General features: G+C 44.3%; 1 protein-coding gene across 1 annotated transcript in view; it reads left to right on the top strand.

Annotated features, from left to right (window-relative positions):
• The first annotated feature begins 7,410 nt into the window (after positions 1-7,410).
• TMEM161B (transmembrane protein 161B) overlaps positions 7,411-19,466 on the top strand; it is a 187,246-nt gene continuing 175,190 nt past the window's right edge. Inside the window, exon 1 of the mRNA XM_030193365.1 lies at positions 7,411-7,503. Coding sequence (XP_030049225.1) covers positions 7,501-7,503 — 3 coding nt within the window. The 5' untranslated portion in view covers positions 7,411-7,500. The remainder of the gene's footprint in view (positions 7,504-19,466) is intronic.

The following is a 19,466-nucleotide window of genomic DNA, read 5'->3' as shown; positions in this document are numbered from 1 at the left end:
GGAGGAAATAAAAGAAAACTTACATCTGCCACCTCTTAGGTCAACCTCCAGCCTGCTATTCAGGGAGGACATACAACATTAACTTCCAACCTTGCATCTAGAAAATCAATAAGCTGTTTAGAATCCATGAATTGATATTGTTTACCCTCCAGCACTATGTTACAAATACAGGGAAAACGCAATATAAAATTTGCTCCCACGGCCACAGCTCTGGGGCGCAGGGCTAAAAAGGCCCTGCGCCTTACCTGCGTCTGCCTAGAGAGATCAGGAAAAACTCTGACTTTTGAACCCATAAACAGTTTATCTAAATGTCTTAATGAAAGTCTTAAGACAGCATTCCGATCTGGCTCCAAAACAAAGGTGACCAGCATAGTTGTCCTCTGGGTAATAAGTTCCAATGAGTTTTCCAGGAAAGAGGTAAGGTTCATAACTTCTCCCACTACCAGTAAGGGGGGCTCTCCATCCCTCCCCTTAAGGCTCCAGATGTATTGAGCTCGTGTGATAGGAGGTAATGATTCCTTATCCATCCCCAGAATCTCACTCATATATTTTTTAACCATGTCGACAGAAGAAATTAGTGGAGACTTGGGGAAATTGAGGAACCTTAGATTAAGTCTTCTAACCTGGTTTTCCAGGTATTCCAAACGTTTATTAAGGAAATTATTATCTTTAACTAAGGCTGCTTCCAAAGTCCCCATTTCTTGTATCTTAGAGTCCAAATTTCCTATCTTAGAGGATTGTTGTGCAGTCTCTTGTGCTTGGATCAGAACGGCTTGAGAAATGACTTTAATATCGTTAGCATTTTCATGAATCATGGCTTGCATGGAGGAATGAGTGCTGTAGACCATGTCCCACAGTGACTCTAATGTCACAACGGCAGGTTTAATTATACCACTTGCCAATGGAGGGGAGCGAGATAAGATCTCCCGGCGGGATAGCTTAGAAACAATTTCTTGGGGTAATACCTTTGAGGCCTGCGAGGCCGTAGAAAAATGTTCCTGGGTCCCGTTCAAATTCGCAGAAGACCTCCCCTCAAGCAGCACTGGTTGCACTACTCCGGTGTCCATTGCTGCTTGGGCTGCTGCGAAAATCTCGCTCCCCGGCTGGCGTGGTGCCATGCGTTCCACAGGGCTCAGGGAAGCCCCGTCTCCGCTCTCTATCGACGTCAAAGTGTCGAGAGTTGCAGAAGGAGATGAAGCACTAAGAGGTCCCGGTTGTTTCGTCGGAAACTGTAATATTGTTTGTTTCATCGCTGGAAAGGCTCCAGGAGTTGAGGGGAACTCCTTCACCTTTCCCCTCCGCTTTCCCATCACGTCGGACAGGTCCGGGAACGCGAATGATTCAAAGAAAATTCAGAGCCTCGTCAGGAGCAAACCCGGGTGCGTCTGGTCACAGCGCCATCTTGGAATCTGTTGAGAATATCAAATGACTGCCACTCTGAGCGTCAATGGGTAGAATAGCCGGATGGAGTGTGCTTCAAAGGATGAGAAGCAGTGAGACTGCGGTAGGAGGAGGGGTTGGAAACTACAGGAGGGCGAAAGTAGTAGCCCGACGCCTCCACCGCGGCCAACTGGGCGGGGAGTGTGGGAGAAGAGATAACCTCCATGGCAAAGGGCCGCGACTGAGGCCGAGTCGTCCGGGGAGAGCCAGGTTTCAGTTAGGGCGAGCAGTTGAAGGGAACGAGAGATGAAGAGATCGTGGGTGAAGGGCAGTTTGTTGCAGACCGAGTGGGCATTCCAGAGGGCACAAGAGAAGGGGAGGGAAGAGGGGGGAAGGAGGGGGATAGAGACGAGATTGGAGACATCACGGAATCGTTTGCATGGATAGGAGGAGGACAGGTGAGGGGGGCCTGGATTAGGATTAATGTCTCCAGCGGATAGCAAGAGGAGGAGCAAGAGAGTGCGGAGGAGGGTGGGGGAGGTCGGACAATGAAGGCGACGAAGACGGGGTGCACTTAGGAGGAACGGTGATGGGTTAATGGCAGGAAGGAGGTGTTGAAGGTTAAGAGCTAGGAAGGTGGAGGGCGACAAGAGAGATGGTGAGGTGGTGAGGGAAGGGGGTGAGTAGGGTATTGCCGTAGCGGGCAGGATGGGAGGGGACATGGGTGGGCAATGAGTTCCAGCGGTAGGCAGCGGTGGGGGGAGGGGAAAAGATTAGGAAGGGACAGGGCAAGGAAGAGAATGTAGACAGGGGCCATAAGTAGAGATTGAGGTGTAACAGGTGTATGTGTAGTGACTGAGGTGTGAAGCAGATAGAAGGAGCTGAAAAGCTGGAGGCTTGGAGTTGATGGAATTGATGGACTGGAGAGCGGGTAAGTCAATGATTGACAAGCTGGAAGGCAAGTACGTCAATGGCTGAAAAGCTGGCAAGCAGGCAGGCAGGCAGGCAGGAGCAGGACTTGAGTCAGCAGGACAAGTTGGCAGGCAAGTAAGCCAATGGCTGACAGGCTAGCAAGCAGGCAGACAGGTTGGTGGGTTAACAGGGAGGCAGGCAGGCAGGAGCAGGACTGGAGTCAGCTGGAGCAGACGGATTGAAGTAAACTGGAACGGATGGGCTGGAACATGCTGAGGTAAATGGATTGGAGCAGGCTGTAGCACTTTGGAGGTTGGTTTGATTGGCTAGCAGGCAAGAGGGCAGGCAGGAACAAGCTGGAGCAGATGCACTGATTAGGCGGATGTGACAGGCTGGATCAACGGGCTGGAGAAGCTGGTGAAGCTGGATCAGATGGGCAGGAGAAGCTGGATCAGGCGGGCTGGAGAAGCCGGATCAGAGCAGATGGACTGGAGCAAACAGGGAGAAGCTGGATCGGTGGACTGGAACATGCAAGGAGAAGCCGGATCGGCGGACTGGACTGGAGGAACAGGCTGGAATCGGCAGACAGGAACAAGCTGGAGAAGCTGGATCAGGAACAGGCTGGAGTCGGCTGACAGGAACAAGCTGGAAAAGCTGGATCAGGCTGGCTGGTACACGCTGGAGCAGATGGACTGGTGCAATCTGGAGCAGATGGACTGGAACAGACAGGGAGAAGCTGGATTGGTTGAGTGGCACATGCAGGGAGAAGCCGGATCAGCGGACTGGAACATGCAGGGAGAAGCCGGATCAGCAGACTGGACTGGAGGAAAAGGCTGGAATCGGCAGACAGGAACAAGCTGGAGAAGCTGGATCAGGAACAGGCTGGAGTTGGCTGACAGGAACAAGCTGGAGAGTTGGAACAGGCGGGCTGGTACACGCTGGAGCAGATGGACTGGTATAGTCTGGAGCAGATGGACTGGAACAAACAGGGAGAAGTCGGATCGGCGGACTGGAACATGCAGGGAGAAGCTGGATCAGCGGACTGGACTGGAGGAACAGGCTGGAATCGGCAGGCGGGAACAAGCTGGAGAAGCTGGATCAGGCAGGCTTGGGCCGATAGACTGCAGAAGCTGGAACTCACTAGGGCAAGCTGGGTCAAGCAGACTGGGACACACTGGGTCAGGTGGACCGGAGCAGCCAGGGCAGGGAAGAGCAGCCGAGCAGCATTAAAGTTCACAGCTTTGCATATGGGTCTTGAACTTCTGAACATCCTCTTAGGGGAATCAAAAGCTCTTAATTTAGTTCAATGAAAAACAGGTTTTAAGTTCCAGGGTTTCTTTTAAGATTTTACAGTGCACAGCAGTAGATACAACAGAGGAATCAGGAGGTAGCATTTTGCTTCAAGGTGACCTTCAGTTGTCATTAATATTTGGCATGCTCACCTTTCTGAAAAATCTGATTCTATGAACTCCCTTGGCCGTTTCCTGTCCAGGAATCCAGCTGCTAGCTTCTGTTATACGAGTCTGAGTGACCATTGTCACAGATGTAGGAGTATATGGACTTCCAATCAGAATGTTTTCTGAGCTGGAGAGTCGCTGAGGTGTGCTTATGATCATTTGGGGCTCAGCATTCACATTTATTGGTCCTAAGGTTTTCACTCGAATCTTGGTTGATGAGTTGTTGAGAAATCGGCGATGTAAAAACTAAACTGTATGGACCAATAACATAAATTGCCTGGCACCCCCCCCCCCCCCCAGCTACCCCTCCCCAGAAAACACAAATGAATCCCAATCCACACTTCTATAATCCGGAATATCCCATTCTACCAACGCCCAGAGCCAATTCCCACTCTAGCCATACAACCAATAACTCATATACACCCCAAGGAAACCTCTCGCAAACCCAATCAGTCACACTTCACCCACAACAACCCTCTGAATCACACACGCACACATACTTATTTCACCCCAAAACTCATAACCCACACAACCACACCAACAATATTCACCAAAAGCATTTACAGAAGCAAGACACATAGGAATAAATAGGTCCAAAACGGGCATAGTCAATGCTGGAATAGAACCAGTAGAGTAAGAAGGAATACCCAGATGTCTTAAAGGAGTCTGCTGGGCTAGGAGTGGGAGCCCCCGCCTGTCAACTGCAGGTATTTTTTCCAATAGCCCTGGTCCTCACCAACAATAATAAGCACACAGGTTTCCACACAAGAGGCAAGGGGAGCCGCAATCAGGACAATACTCCATAGTTGATGTATAATAACGCATAAGGGTCTCAGGTGGGCAGTTTCCAAGCAATGAACAGGCGACAGTGGGCCACACATGAATATGGCACCCACAGCATAACTTGTCCCAGTGCAAACATGAAACAATTTAAGTCCAGAGCAACAGTATGCTGAAGCACATTAGGGCACTGCTAACTTGTCCAAAAAGGAGCGAGCTTCCTCGAAATAATTCAAATAGAGCACCTTGACCTCATGGCTGACAAGCAGCTTAGCAAGATACACGAACAAGAACAGAATGTCCCGATTATGAAGCTCGGAGCAAATGGGCACCATTTTCTTTCTATTCTGGGCCACCGCGGCTGAGTAGTTATTGAACAGAAACAATTGATGGCCATGATAATCCAGGGAGCCAAGGCGCCAGTAAGCCTGTATTAGCCTCTCCTTCTCAGTCCAATTTAACAAGCGAGCTATAACTGTCCTAGGGTGTAGCGAGTGATCATTTACAGGTCCTAGCCTATGGGCATGTTCACATGTGGCTGAAGTGTGCACCCCCTTCAAGCCTAGTGACTTTGGAAACCATTTTTCAAAGATTCCTAATAGGTCCTTATCACAAACCTCTTCAGAGAGACCAGTAAGTCTAATGTTATTCCGCCTGGCCCTATTTTCTTGATCCTCTAGGCGCTCCATTAGCTTTGTGTTCTCCACCTGCAACTGGGTCATGTGTTTCCCCAACTGCACCATCATGTCCTCTTGTGTGGAGACCCGGGATTCCACTTCTTTAAAGCACTTCGTATGAGAGTCAAAGCACTCATGAATTTCCTCTATCCCTGCATGTAGCTTGTTTAACTTTTCCTCCAGTGCCGCAGAAACAATTTTTGATATTTCTTCCACAAAGTCCCAGTCAGCGACACCATTACTTGCTTGGCATCTTGCGCCATCTTGGGATATGCAGGCCTGGCTTTTCACACAGCAGCATCGGGGTTTGTAGTGGCATTGAGCAACAGCACGAGGATGCGCGGATGTAACACAGTTACAAACTCCAAGCATGTACTGACCTTTGGAGGTGAACGACGATGAGAGGGAGATCTCAGGGCAGATAATATTTGAGTTTTTGGCTGGGATATGCGGGATCTCCTGCTACATGTGTCCTGCTAGCTCCTTAGTACACCAGCAGATTTAACTTTTTTGAGATACTTTTTGGATAACCAATTTACTATCATTTTCATTTTTACTGTTTTTAGGGGAGTTGGACGATTGCTATGAGGGAGGTATGGGAGAACGGGGGATGGGGTAGGGGAAGAATAGAGTATGTTAGGGGAAAAATTAAATCAGAAGCTGGCATTAAGTGCTTTTGTTCTCTCTCTTTACCATAGAATTTGAGTGGTTTTCAGTATCACTATAATATGAATGTTTTCTTTATGATTGTTGTTATGGAGATTGTTCTGTGAGCTGTTGCATTGTTTGGATGGCTCTACTTACACATAAATAATAAACAACTGTATGTCACGTATGTACTTTGTAATTCTTCTGTATAAATAGCCCTTTTTTGAAGCAAAAAAAAATATAAAGTAGCTTTTATTAATTCAATCACAGCTAACATTCTTCATGATCATTCTTCATGCAGTACCGGCATAATTTCCCCACAGTTAGCATTAAAATTTAAATATTATAATGTAAAATAGTATTTTCAAACTGCAACATAATCTGGTTGCTAACAATGCAGGGTAAGAAACCCTTTCATTCCATTTAAACGTCTTCTCTATTAAAGGGGTCACTGCAAAACAACCATCTACTAAAATGTCGAACTAGATTTAAATTTATCAGTGACAATCACTGGAACTGCAAAGTTTTTGCATACCATATCTGTTCTTTAGCTTAAATGATAAAGAATGCAGAAAGGTACAGATTACGTTTTTCTCTGAATATTGCTTTCCTTAGCTTACAGAGGAAAGCGCACACTGATATCACAGATGCATTGGGATGTATTAGTGGTACTGCTCCCAAAGTTATCCACCACTGGCGGCCACACAGTGGTTGTGAAAATGCCAATGCTGAATCACAAAAAAAGAAATGTTACTTTAAAAATGATAAAAACTAAACAACCCCTAACCCTCTCAACTTCCGTTCACAATTTATACTTTATGGTCTTTGCCATAAAAGAAATGTTGTACATACGCTACTTTCAGTGGCTTAAGTAGGCAACAGGGCTAATAGCAGAAAAGCTCCAGGGCTGAACCAAATTGTATTGCAGTTTTTTCATTCTGTTTTTCTCTGACCTAGATGTAAATTATTTCATGCAGACCCCGGTCGGCTGTAGCCCGCAGTAACAACCTAAAGAGATATTTCTCAAATTCATTGTATGATCATTTTTCTCAGTCTAGTCCCTTTCCAGATCTTCCGTCCGCACGTTCTCAGTAATGGAATACCTAAGGAGATTGGACGGTTTTCATCCAACCTTCTTGGTATAAACAACTACCATCACCTACTCCTCCCATTCTGCTCCCTCGTGCTCCCAGCTACAACAATACGTCACTGAACAGTTCAGTCACGTGACACCGGCGTCTCGCGTCCAAACCTCAATCTAACTTTCTTGTCTTCATCCAATTTTGCCTTGACGGGGGCTTTCGACGTTTTTGGCCTGCCCATTCGCGCCTGCTTCAAAAGCTGTAGTGAAAATAAAACGCGGCAAAGGGTTTTACCGTCCCCGTTCATGGTGTTAACTTTCAACTAAGGAACGAAGAAAATGCCCACGAAAATGAGGCGTGCAGGGAGATGCAGTAGCGGAGATCCAGATGCGGCAGTGCATAGGGCAGCTTATCTCGGGGGGTCCTGGCTTGACCTCCAGCAGCAGCGGGAGCTCTCAGGGCCGGACACTACGGGGTGTAGGTTAGGAGTTCACTTGTTTCTTCTCGTTCGTGTTGTGTTGAAACTGGTGACGGTTTCAGAGATTGCTGCTGGTTTCTGTCGGTATGGTAAGTAATAAGGTTCGCGTGTCACAGTCAGCTGATCCCTCGTAATGGTATTCACACTGTGGCTAGCATGAACGAACTGCTGCAGCGCAGTCAGATTAATTACCTCAGTGTTCAGAGGTGCCTAGTGCTACAGTCTACTGCTGAAGCCACTTGTTACTCAGTCGCATCTTATGGTCACAACTATTTTATTTCGTGCCATTAATGTAGATATCCTACAGGCAGCTGATTCTCAGGTTATCTACGTTTAATTCTAATAGCCACATGCATAGCTGTTAGATATTTACACATTTTGAGATTCCGTGGCTCAAGCACCCCGCCCCTCACAATATGGTATGGAGAGGCACTCAGTTGAGTAATCCTGGAGAAGCTGTTCAAGAGTCACTATTTTTCGATAAGTATTTGCCCATGTACTTTACTGTTCTGTACAGGCAGATTCATCCCAGGTGTACATCAGAGCCTCTAGAAATATTCATGAGATATGTAGCAAATCTGTCATTCTGAGCTGTTAACCTTGAGTGCTACAAGGACTATATACTATTAATATTTATGTGATGATTTTAGTACACAGTTTAAATTCAGTTGTGCTGTATGGAAACCCATAAAAAAAGTGAAGCAGTAAATGAAACTTATACGCCTGGACTTTAGATTTTGTATTCCAAATGTTATCCATAAGCAGGAACTTGGCGTAGTTATATTTACCTTTACAGCCATTTTGAAACACCTGATTTTTTTGGAAGAAACTCAATGAACAATTATGCAAACTATTAGTTCAAGTTATACTAATTCTGTCCTGATGATACCACAGCCAGTTCGATTTTCAGGATTTCCACACTGTATATGCTTGCAGTATTCTCCCCAGAGATTTTTGCCATCTGGCTGGTGGCAGAGGAGTTACTGTGTAGTACTTTAACATCTTCTGTTGTTTATAAATGCAACACCTCTATCTCTGTAAATACATAGACATTTAAAGTAAACATATAATCCAGGGCAAACATTATTTTGTTCTGTATGTGTTTTTAAAAAAAATCTGTTTTATTAATTTTGTAGTATAAGCTGCTTTTTTGTTTTTAATGAAATGCAGTATAGAAAATTTTGAATAAACATAAACAGAATTGCATAATTTACTTGTAATTTCAGATGGACAAAAGGAAGAGTAAATTGTACATTTAGCCTGAAAAGAAATCATCTGTTGCTTGAGGCCCATGTTGTGGCGTTCTTTAAGTATCTGCTGAATGACTCAAGAGGGGAAGAAAAGGAAAGGTTTCTGGCTAGCTAAGTACCACAGTAAGCCAAAGTAGTAGATCCTCTGTCTTGCTATTAGTGATATATTTATGTATTCATGACTCGCTATACGACTTTAACTTACTAGCAGGACCAAACGGTTTACAGACTAAAAATATATTTTGAAAAGAACTACAAAAATAGAAAGAAAAGACAATTCATTCCAAGACTATCAAATAACAAAAACTTGATTGGTCAGGACATAATGCATAGCACAGAGTCCCAATGGAAAGATAAGTAGGGCATGCATGTTGGAAGAGGTATGTCTTTATTGCTGATTTGAAATGTTGCAAAAATAATTCACCATAAATGTGTAAAAGGTAAAGTATACAAAGAAAAAGTGGGAAGTGGACCAATGACTCCAGAGACTGGGACAACTGTGTCAAAACAAGACAAATTCATGGATGTGAGCGACGTTAAGCACTGCTTTTTATTTCCAAGCACAAAAGTCTTTTTAAAGACCCCCCCCCCCCCTTACACAAGGAATCCGTACCCGAACTCAGACTATTAAGACTCCTTAGGCAGGCCTGTGGCTGAATCGCAGATCTGTGTCGAGTCTGTAATAAAGTTCGACTTGTTTGACACAGTTGTCCCAGTTTCTGGAGTCATTATTCCACTTCCCACTTTTTCTTTGTATACTCCCGTGGTCATTATTCCACTTCCCACTTTTTCTTTGTGTACTCCCGTGGGATTTTGTTGTTCATCCACCCAGGTGGATCTCCTATCCCTAAAAGGTAAAATATTCCATAAATAGGGGACAATTAAGGAAAATGCACAAAGTTGATTCAAACTGAGCAGCCATAGGGCTGGGGAGTATTAGATGACAGGCGTTTAAGGATATAAGCACATGAGTAGGAGTATATGGAAGGTCAGAAGCAGGATTGGTATTCAGTTGGAAGCTAGTGGTACAGATGTCTAGCATCCTCAGTTTCAGCACTATTAAGGACACAGTTAAGGGAATCAAGAGTCATTCTAGTACAGATGTTAATGGAGACTGTTGCAACCATGGCTTTTTCAGCATGCTTAGAAGCTTTGAGGAGCAACCTTAGCATGGTGTGACTTGGAGACAGCCTTTCCACAGTAATGAAAGCAAGTTGTGAGTAGTCCCCTTCTAGAATGAGGGCTCCTCTGCCAGTCGCTGTCCCCTTAAGTGGGGTGACAGAACTTTGACTACTCTCAAAAAGGATTCTTTGTAAAATGTCCAAATGGTTGTTGCAAGGATGAAAGTGCCCTTTAGGACTCTTTAAAGTGTCTTATTGATTGTAGCCAAATATGATGAATGCCTGGGGAACTTATAACAGCAAATAGCAGTTATGGGGAATCAAGTGTCTGCTCTACAGTCTGTAGGGGTGATGTATTTTCCAGTGTTCAGTTTTATTAGGGTGACATATTTTCCAGGTTCAGTTTTATTACACAGAAGTAAGTTATCTTTAACATACATTTGGAAGTGAAAAAATATTCCTGAACTTTCCCAAGATGAGACCTTGGCCCTTAACTGCCCCTCCCCCCAAACCAGGTATTATGGAAAATGTATTTCATATGCTGAAAATGGCTAATGAGGATGGGACTGGGATCTTTAAGTATAATTTAGCCCACTTACAATCCGGCATCTTTCTTCCTCTTCCAATTATCCCACTCCCAGTGTAGCTTAAAACTTTGTCTTCATTTGTAGAGGTTCAGTGATTCACACATGCCTACAGCCGTTCCTGGAGCCTTTCTTCTGATGCAGCTTCATATTCCTGTGTGGGCAGGATGTATCAGCGGGAAGGCTTTGGGGCTGGCTGCAGCACCATATATGAATCACTGCTGCTGCCGGTGAACTCTAGAAGTGAAGACAAAGTTTTAAGGTATACTGGGTTGGCTGGTAGAATGGTTGAGAGAGAAGGAAAGATATTGAATTGTAGTGCGGACAAATTATACCTGTACTTTAAGATCCAAGTCCCATCTCTCTTAGATTGTGGGAGGCGAGAAATAGATGCTGTAGCACGGGAGGGGGGAGAGGAAGAGATGCTGGACCGCAGGTGGAGTTAGGGCAGTGAGGAGAATGAACTGGGTGACACATCCGTGTAAAAGGTCTTGGGAAGAACGCTATGCTTGAAATTCTAGAGCTCCAGCATATTCAAATTTATATCATGTATATTCATTGAAACCCAGGTTTATTTTATTTGTATTTATTTAATTGATTACACACTTTAGTTTTTTGTGGAATCGATATTGATTTTCACAGATCAGGATTGATATGTTTGACAGGGTGGCAGTGGTTCTTGTGGTGGTTTTAGGAGCTTATTTAGTTTGTAGATACAGATATAAAATTCACAAATAATAGAGAGTAGTAACATTGGGTTGAAAAATTGTAATTTAGGATCACAGAAAATCAGATTTTGTTTTTATATAGGCATGTATTGTGCAACTATAAGTCAGGGTGCCATATAGTAAATTTACATGCAGGTACAATGAATCTGCACCCCAAAGATCTTACGATTTTGGGGTGGGGGGGAGGATCTTTTACTAATGATTAGCACATGTTATTTGCAGCAGGGCCCATAGGAATAAAATGGGTCCTGTGGCAGATACTTGTGCTAATCTTTACTAAAAGACCCCTTAATTTCTCCAATGAGGAGTGATGCCTCTTTGTCACTTGACATCAGAATCTGCAGTTCCAGTGCTGATGCAGTGGAATTTTGTGCTTTCTTTGATTGGGACATCAACAGTGTTTGGTCCCACAGTATTGATATTAATGCTTGGACTTGAGGTGAAATGTATGTGTTTTTGATATCAATACATCTCCAGCATTTGGTGTAGTTCCAGAATTCTTATTGTGTCAAGGTCTCTAATGCCAGTATAGTTCGGATAGACCTTGCCAAGCCAAAGAATTTCTCCTGCTCTTGATGACCATGAAGACTCCTAGGCATCATGTACTGACAGGTGATATAACTACAGCAGCAGTGACTGAGGCATGATTGATGCATTCCATGAGAACCAGTCACCAATTGTGTCCTGCTGCATCATCTACACCTCTTGAAGCTGGAAATCTTCCGTTTCTGAGACTTTAGGTAATAAATAGCCACAGCAAACTAATATGATTCTTTGTTTAAAACTTTACCCACAGTGCATAGATGCCAGTGCCAAAATATTAGATACAGTAAAAACACAATGAACGTATAGGGATTTTCTAAGAGGGGGATAGAGTGTTCCCAATGGAAAACACTGTTCTGTTATGGATTAGGAATTAGTTATTGGACAGAAAACAGAGGATAGGGTTAAATGACCATTTCTCTCAGTAGAGGAGGGTGAATAGTGGAGTTCTGCAAGTATCTGTACTGGTCCTATTTTAACATATTTAAAATGATCTGGAAATCGGAATGACAAGTGATGTGATTAAATTTGCAGATGACACAAAACTATTCAAAGTTGTTAAAACACATGTGGATTATGAAAAATTGCAGGGAAGACCTTAGGGAATTGGATGACTGGGCATCCAAACAGCAGATAAAATTTAATGTGGACAAATGCAAAGTGATGAACATTTGGAAGAGTAATCCAAATCATAGTTACCTGATGCTAGGGTCCACATTGGGAGTCAACACCCAAGGAAAAGAACTAGGTGTCATTGTAGACAATACGCTGAAATCTTCTGCCCAGTGTGTGTTGGCTAAAAAAGCAAACAGTATCCTAGGAATTATTAAGTAAGAGATGGTAAATAAAACCAAGAATACTATAATGCCTCTGTATCGCTCCATGTTACGACCTCCCCTTGAGTATTGTGTTCAATTGTGGTTGCCATATCAAAAAAGATATAGCAGAATTAGAAAAGGTTCAAAGAAGAGTGACCAAAAAGGGGATGGAACTCCTCTCATATGAGGAAAGGCTAAAGAAGTTAGGGCTCTTCAGCTTGGAAAAGAGATGGCTGAGGGAGATATGATTGAGGTCTACAAAATTGTGAGTGGTGTAGAAAAGGTAAAAGTGAATCGATGTTTTTACTCTTTCAAAGAGTACAAACACTAGAGAACACTCAATGAAGTTACATGGACATACTTTTAAAACAAATAGGAGGAAATATATTTTCACTCAGTGAATAGTTAAGCTCTGCCAGAGAATGCGCTAACAGCAGTTTGTATCTGGGTTTAAAAAAGGTTTGGACAAGTTCCTGGAGGAAAAGTCCATAGTCTGCTATTGAGCGACACATGGGGAAGCCACTGCTTGTCCCTGGGATCAGTAGCATGAATCTTGCTGCTATTTGGGATTCTGTCAGGTACTTTTGATCTATATTAGGCTAGATAGACCATTGGTCTGATCCAGTATGGCTAATCTTATATTCTTATGTAAATGAAATAAATGTACTTGATCGTACCTATAGAAAAGACTACTGCGAAGATATTGCAGGAGTCATAAGTACATAAGTACATAAGTAGTGCCATACTGGGAAAGACCAAAGGTCCATCTAGCCCAGCATCCTGTCACCGACAGTGGCCAATCCAGGTCAAGGGCACCTGGCACGCTCCCCAAACGTAAAAACATTCCAGACAAGTTGTACCTAAAAATGAGGAATTTTTCCAGTCCATTTAATAGCGGTCTATGGACTTGTCCTTTAGGAATCTATCTAACCCCTTTTTAAACTCCGTCAAGCTAACCGCCCGTACCACGTTCTCCGGCAATGAATTCCAGAGTCTAATTACACGTTGGGTGAAGAAAAATTTTCTCCGATTCGTTTTAAATTTACCACACTGTAGCTTCAACTCATGCCCTCTAGTCCTAGTATTTTTGGATAGCGTGAACAGTCGCTTCACATCCACCCGATCCATTCCACTCATTATTTTATACACTTCTATCATATCTCCCCTCAGCCGTCTCTTCTCCAAGCTGAAAAGCCCTAGCCTTCTCAGCCTCTCTTCATAGGAAAGTCGTCCCATCCCCACTATCATTTTCGTCGCCCTTCGCTGTACCTTTTCCAATTCTACTATATCTTTTTTGAGATACGGAGACCAGTACTGAACACAATACTCCAGGTGCGGTCGCACCATGGAGCGATACAACGGCATTATAACATCCGCACACCTGGACTCCATACCCTTCTTAATAACACCCAACATTCTATTCGCTTTCCTAGCCGCAGCAGCACACTGAGCAGAAGGTTTCAGCGTATCATCGACTACGACACCCAGATCCCTTTCTTGATCCGTAACTCCTAACGCGGAACCTTGCAAGACGTAGCTATAATTCGGGTTCCTCTTACCCACATGCATCACTTTGCACTTGTCAACATTGAACTTCATCTGCCACTTGCACGCCCATTCTCCCAGTCTCGCAAGGTCCTCCTGTAATCGTTCACATTCCTCCTGCGACTTGACGACCCTGAATAATTTTGTGTCATCGGCGAATTTAATTACCTCACTAGTTATTCCCATCTCTAGGTCATTTATAAATACATTAAAAAGCAACGGACCCAGCACAGACCCCTGCGGGACCCCACTAACTACCCTCCTCCACTGAGAATACTGGCCACGCAATCCTACTCTCTGCTTCCTATCTTTCAACCAGTTCTTAATCCATAATAATACCCTACCTCCGATTCCATGACTCTGCAATTTCTTCAGGAGTCTTTCGTGCGGCACTTTGTCAAACGCCTTCTGAAAATCCAGATATACAATATCAACCGGCTCCCCATTGTCCACATGTTTGCTTACCCCCTCAAAAAAATGCATTAGATTGGTGAGGCAAGACTTCCCTTCACTAAATCCGTGCTGACTTTGTCTCATCAGTCCATGTTTTTGTATATGCTCTGCAATTTTATTCTTAATAATAGCCTCCACCATCTTGCCCGGCACCGACGTCAGACTCACCGGTCTATAATTTCCCGGATCTCCTCTGGAACCCTTCTTAAAAATCGGAGTAACATTGGCTACCCTCCAGTCTTCCGGTATTACACTCGATTTTAGGGACAGATTGCATATTTCTAACAGTAGCTCCGCAAGTTCATTTTTTAGTTCTATTAATACTCTGGGATGAATACCATCAGGTCCCGGTGATTTACTACTCTTCAGCTTGCTGAACTGACCCATTACATCCTCCAAGGTTACAGAGAATTTGTTTAGTTTCTCCGATTCCCCCGCTTCAAATATTCTTTCCGGCACCGGTGTCCCCCCCAAATCCTCCTCGGTGAAGACCGAAGCAAAGAATTCGTTTAATTTCTCCGCTACGGCTTTGTCCTCCTTGATCGCCCCTTTAACACCATTTTCGTCCAGCGGCCCAACCGACTCTTTGGCCGGTTTCCTGCTTTTAATGTATCTAAAAAAGTTTTTACTATGTATTTTTGCTTCCAACGCTAATTTCTTCTCAAAGTCCTTTTTTGCCCTCCTTATCTCCGCTTTGCATTTGGCTTGGCATTCCTTATGATCTATCCTGTTACTTTCAGTTGGTTCTCTTCTCCACTTTCTGAAGGATTGTTTTTTGGCTCTAATGATTTCCTTTATCTTACTGTTTAGCCACGCCGGCTGACGTTTAGTCTTTTTTCCCTTTTTTCTAATACGTGGAATATATTTGTCCTGAACCTCCAGGATGGCGTTTTTAAACAGCATCCACGCCTGATGCAAGTTTTTTACTCTGCGAGCTGCTCCTTTCAGTCTTTTTTTCACCATTTTTCTCATTTTGTCGTAATCACCTTTTCTATAGTTAAACGCTAGCGTACTTGATTTCCTAGTTTCACTTCCTTCAATGCCAATATCAAAACCGATCATATTATGATCACTGTTATCAAGCGGCCCTCGTATCGTTACCCCCTGCACTAGATCATGAGCACCACTAAGGACTAAGTCTAGTATTTTTCCTTCTCTTGTCGGCTCCTGAACTAGCTGTTCCATGAAGCTGTCCTTGATTTCATCAAGAAATCTTATGTCCCTTGCGTGTACAGATGTTACATTACCCCAGTCTATATGCGGGTAATTGAAATCCCCCATTATTATTGTGTTGCCCAGTTTGTTTGCGTCCCTGATTTCCTTTAACATTTCCGCATCCGTCTGTTCGTCCTGGCCAGGCGGACGGTAGTACACTCCTATCACTATCCTTTTCCCCTTTGCACATGGAATTTCAATCCACAGTGATTCCAAGGAGTGTTTTGCTTCCTGCAGAATTTTCAATCTATTTGATTCAAGGCTCTCGTTAATATACAATGCTACCCCTCCACCAATCCGATTCACCCTATCACTACGATATAATTTGTACCCCGGTATGACAGTGTCCCACTGGTTATCCTCCTTCCACCAGGTCTCAGAGATGCCTATTATATCTAATTTTTCATTTAGTGCAATATATTCTAACTCCCCCATCTTATTTCTTAGGCTCCTGGCATTCGCATATAGACATTTCAAACTATGTTTGTTGTTCCTAAGTACATCATGCTTAGTACTTGACAGTATTAATTGGCAATCTTTTGTCTGATTTTTATTGTCAGTTTATTGTCAGTTTTAAAGATCCATTCCTTGTCATGCATACCGGGACTTGTGGGTTTGTTTCCATCTACGAGCAGGTGGATGTAGAGTGTACGGAACTGTGCTGTGCTTTAATACGTAGGTTCTCAACACGCAGTACACACAAGTCCTCTGCGGGGGCTACATGGCCCCCAGTAGAATCTACCACATATTGAGAATCTATGTGGTGAAGGACCTTCCTTGCCACCTCTGCTGTTTCTCTACATCAGCAGCAGCAAAATAACATGCTGCAATTTTCATAAACACACTGTTTGCTCTGCTGATCCCCTGCCCTGGAGCAGGAAGTTGATGTTAGAGGGGGTGGGGGACTGGCAGAGCCAACAGCACATCCATTAAAACTTGAGCAGCGCGACTGCTGTATGTTGTTTTGCCTCCGCCACGGCTGATCTGGAGAAGCAGTGGCTGGGGAAAGGGGGGACTGAAGATGCAAAGATAGACACAGGAAGGGAGAGAAAAGAAACAGGATGGAAGGATGGGGAGATAAAGAGGAGAGACACGGGATGGAAGGATGAGAATTTTGTGGAACAATAAGAAGAATGGGAATAGGTGAGCCGGCTGAGGAAAAGAGATGGAACGCTGTAGGTAACAGTAAAAAGAGGGAAATTGAAGATTAGATATTAAGAATATATTAAATCTGGACAGAGAGACAGAAACATATAATAAAGAAAGTGGAAAGGAAAAGGAGGAGAAAAAAAATGGCTAGAGTTAAGAGAAGCGGGAGGAAAACAGAAACCAGAGCTCAGACAAACACAACTAGAAAAAATAAATGAGCAGGCAACAAAGAGAAAAAGTAATTTTATTTTCTATTTTGTGAGTAGAATATGTCTGGTTTTTGGAATGTCCATTTCAAAATCTCTGCTGATCGAAGCTCTGGGGAACTTGGTTGAAATTTTATTCGACTTAGGAGATAGTCGACTTTAAGAAGTTGAGAAACACTGCCTTAATAGAACCCTGTGCAGCTCACACAAGTCTATATTCTTTTATCTCCAGCAGAAGGTAGGCGTTTGCCATGCACCTCTTGGTTTAGATTTTACTTTTAACTTCTGAATTTGCTAGTGAGTAGTTTATCGGAAGTTATGGGGTAGGACCAGCTACCGCTCCACCAATTTGATCCACCTTATCACTGCGATATAATTTGTATCCTGCTATGACAGTGTCCAACTGGTTGTCCTCCTTCAGAGATGTCTATTATACCTATTTTTTCATTTAGTGCAATATATTCTAACTCTTCCATCTTGTTTCTTAGGCTTCTGGCATTTGCATATAGATATTTCAATCTAAGTTTGTTGTTCCTATTTGCATCTTGCTCAGCAGTTGACAGTGATAATTTGCAATCTTGAGTCAGTCTGCTTTGTAAGACACCTGCCAGGTCTACTGTGGTCTCTGTTGCTACCTCGCTATCAAGATGCCCTATCTTCCCTGTTTTTCTGATATCTTTGAAAGATACCTTGTTCCGAACCATCCACTTTTGAGTGAGTGACTGCCTCCCCCCAATTTCTAGTTTAAAAGCTGCTCTATCTCCTTTTTAAATGTTGATGCCAGCAGCCTGGTCCCACCCTGGTTAAAGTGGAGTCCATCATTCTGGAATAGGCTCCCCCTTCCTCAGGATGTTGTCCAGTTCCTAACAAATCTAAAACCCTTCTCCCTGCACCATCATCATTTCCACACATTCAGACTTTGGAGATCTGCCTATTTGTTGTGCCCTGCATGTGGAATGAGGAGCACTTCTGAAAATGCTACCCTAGAGGTTCTGGATTTCAGCTTTTTACCTAAGAGCCTAAATTTGGCTTCCAGAACCTCCCTCCCACATTTTCCTATGTCATTGGTACCCACATGAACCATGACAGCTGGCTCCTCCCCAACACTGTCTAAAATCTTATCTAAGTACCATGTGAGGTCTGCCACCTTCGCACCAGGCAGGCAAGTGACCAAGCAAATCCTCTCATCCACTAGCCACCCAGCTATGTACATGCCTAATAATTGAATCTCCCAACTACAACAGTACTCCTAACCTTTCCCTCCTGTACGGAACCCCTGCAGAGAAATCCTTTGTGTGAGAGGATGTTGCATCCCCTGGAGTGCAGGTTCTGGCAACTGGATCACTTCCTGCCTCTCCACGGTGATTCTCTCCCTTCAGGAGACCTTTCTCCTCCATGGCAGCACAGACTGGAGATGGGACTTCTGTACTATGTCCCTGTAGTCCTCCTCTATAAACTTCCCTGTCTGCCTCAGCTCCTCCAGATCTGGTATTCTAGCCTCCAGAGATCAAACCAATTCCCTGAGTAGTAGGAGCTCTTTGCACAGACCTCACCAACTGGGAGATAATCAAACATGTGATACTCACAGCAAAAGACTGGATAGCCCCCTTACTGCTGAACTGCTGCCTGCTTCTTATTATTGGTGATTTCCTTCTTAAGTTAATAATGGAATGGGAATATAGAAACTAATTTCCCCTAAGATTAACTTTATGTTATGCTAATATTTAGACTACTAGTAAAAAAGGCTCGTTTCTGAAGCAAATGAAAGGGGCACTAGCAAGGTTTTCCTCGGAGTGTGTATGTTTGAGAGAGTGTGTGTGAGAGTGACTATGAGGCTCATTTTCAAAGCACTTAGCCTCCCAAAGTTCCATAGAAACCTATGGAACTTAGCCTCCCAAAGTGCTTTGAAAATATGCCTCTGTGTGTGAGAGAGAGAGAGTGAATGCGCGAGTGTGTGTGATAGAGAGAGAGTGAGATTGGTTGCGAGTGTGTCTGTGAGAGAGAGAATGTGTGTGTGAGCATGAGAGTGTGTGTCAGGGTCCCCCCTCCCTCCCGCCTTCCCTCTGAGTTACAGGGTTGTCCCTCCCTCCCTCCCTCCGAGTTCCAGGATTGTCCCCCCCTCCCTCCCTCCGAGTTCCAGGATTGTTGTCCCCTCCCTCCCTGCCTCTGAGTTCCAGGGTCGTCCCCTCCCTGCCTCCCTCCGAGTTTCAGGGTCCCCTCTCTCCCCTGCATTCATCCATATGCAGGCAACGTCCTCTGTGCCCTGCCCCCTCCATCCATCCATGTGCAGCATCTCTCCCCTGCCCCCTCCACCTCCGAGTTCCAGGCCCACCTCCCTCCCTCCCCCCTCCGAGTTCCAGTGTCCCCCTCCCCCCCCTTCCTCTGTCCCTCCCTCCCAGTTCCAGTGTCCCATGGAACTGGGAGGGAGGGGAAACAGAGA

The sequence above is a fragment of the Microcaecilia unicolor genome, chromosome 2 (assembly GCF_901765095.1).
Source record: "Microcaecilia unicolor chromosome 2, aMicUni1.1, whole genome shotgun sequence".
Classification (NCBI taxonomy): domain Eukaryota; kingdom Metazoa; phylum Chordata; class Amphibia; order Gymnophiona; family Siphonopidae; genus Microcaecilia; species Microcaecilia unicolor.
The sequence above is the reverse complement of the archived record's forward strand: the minus strand, read 5'-3'. Positions and strand labels throughout refer to the sequence as shown.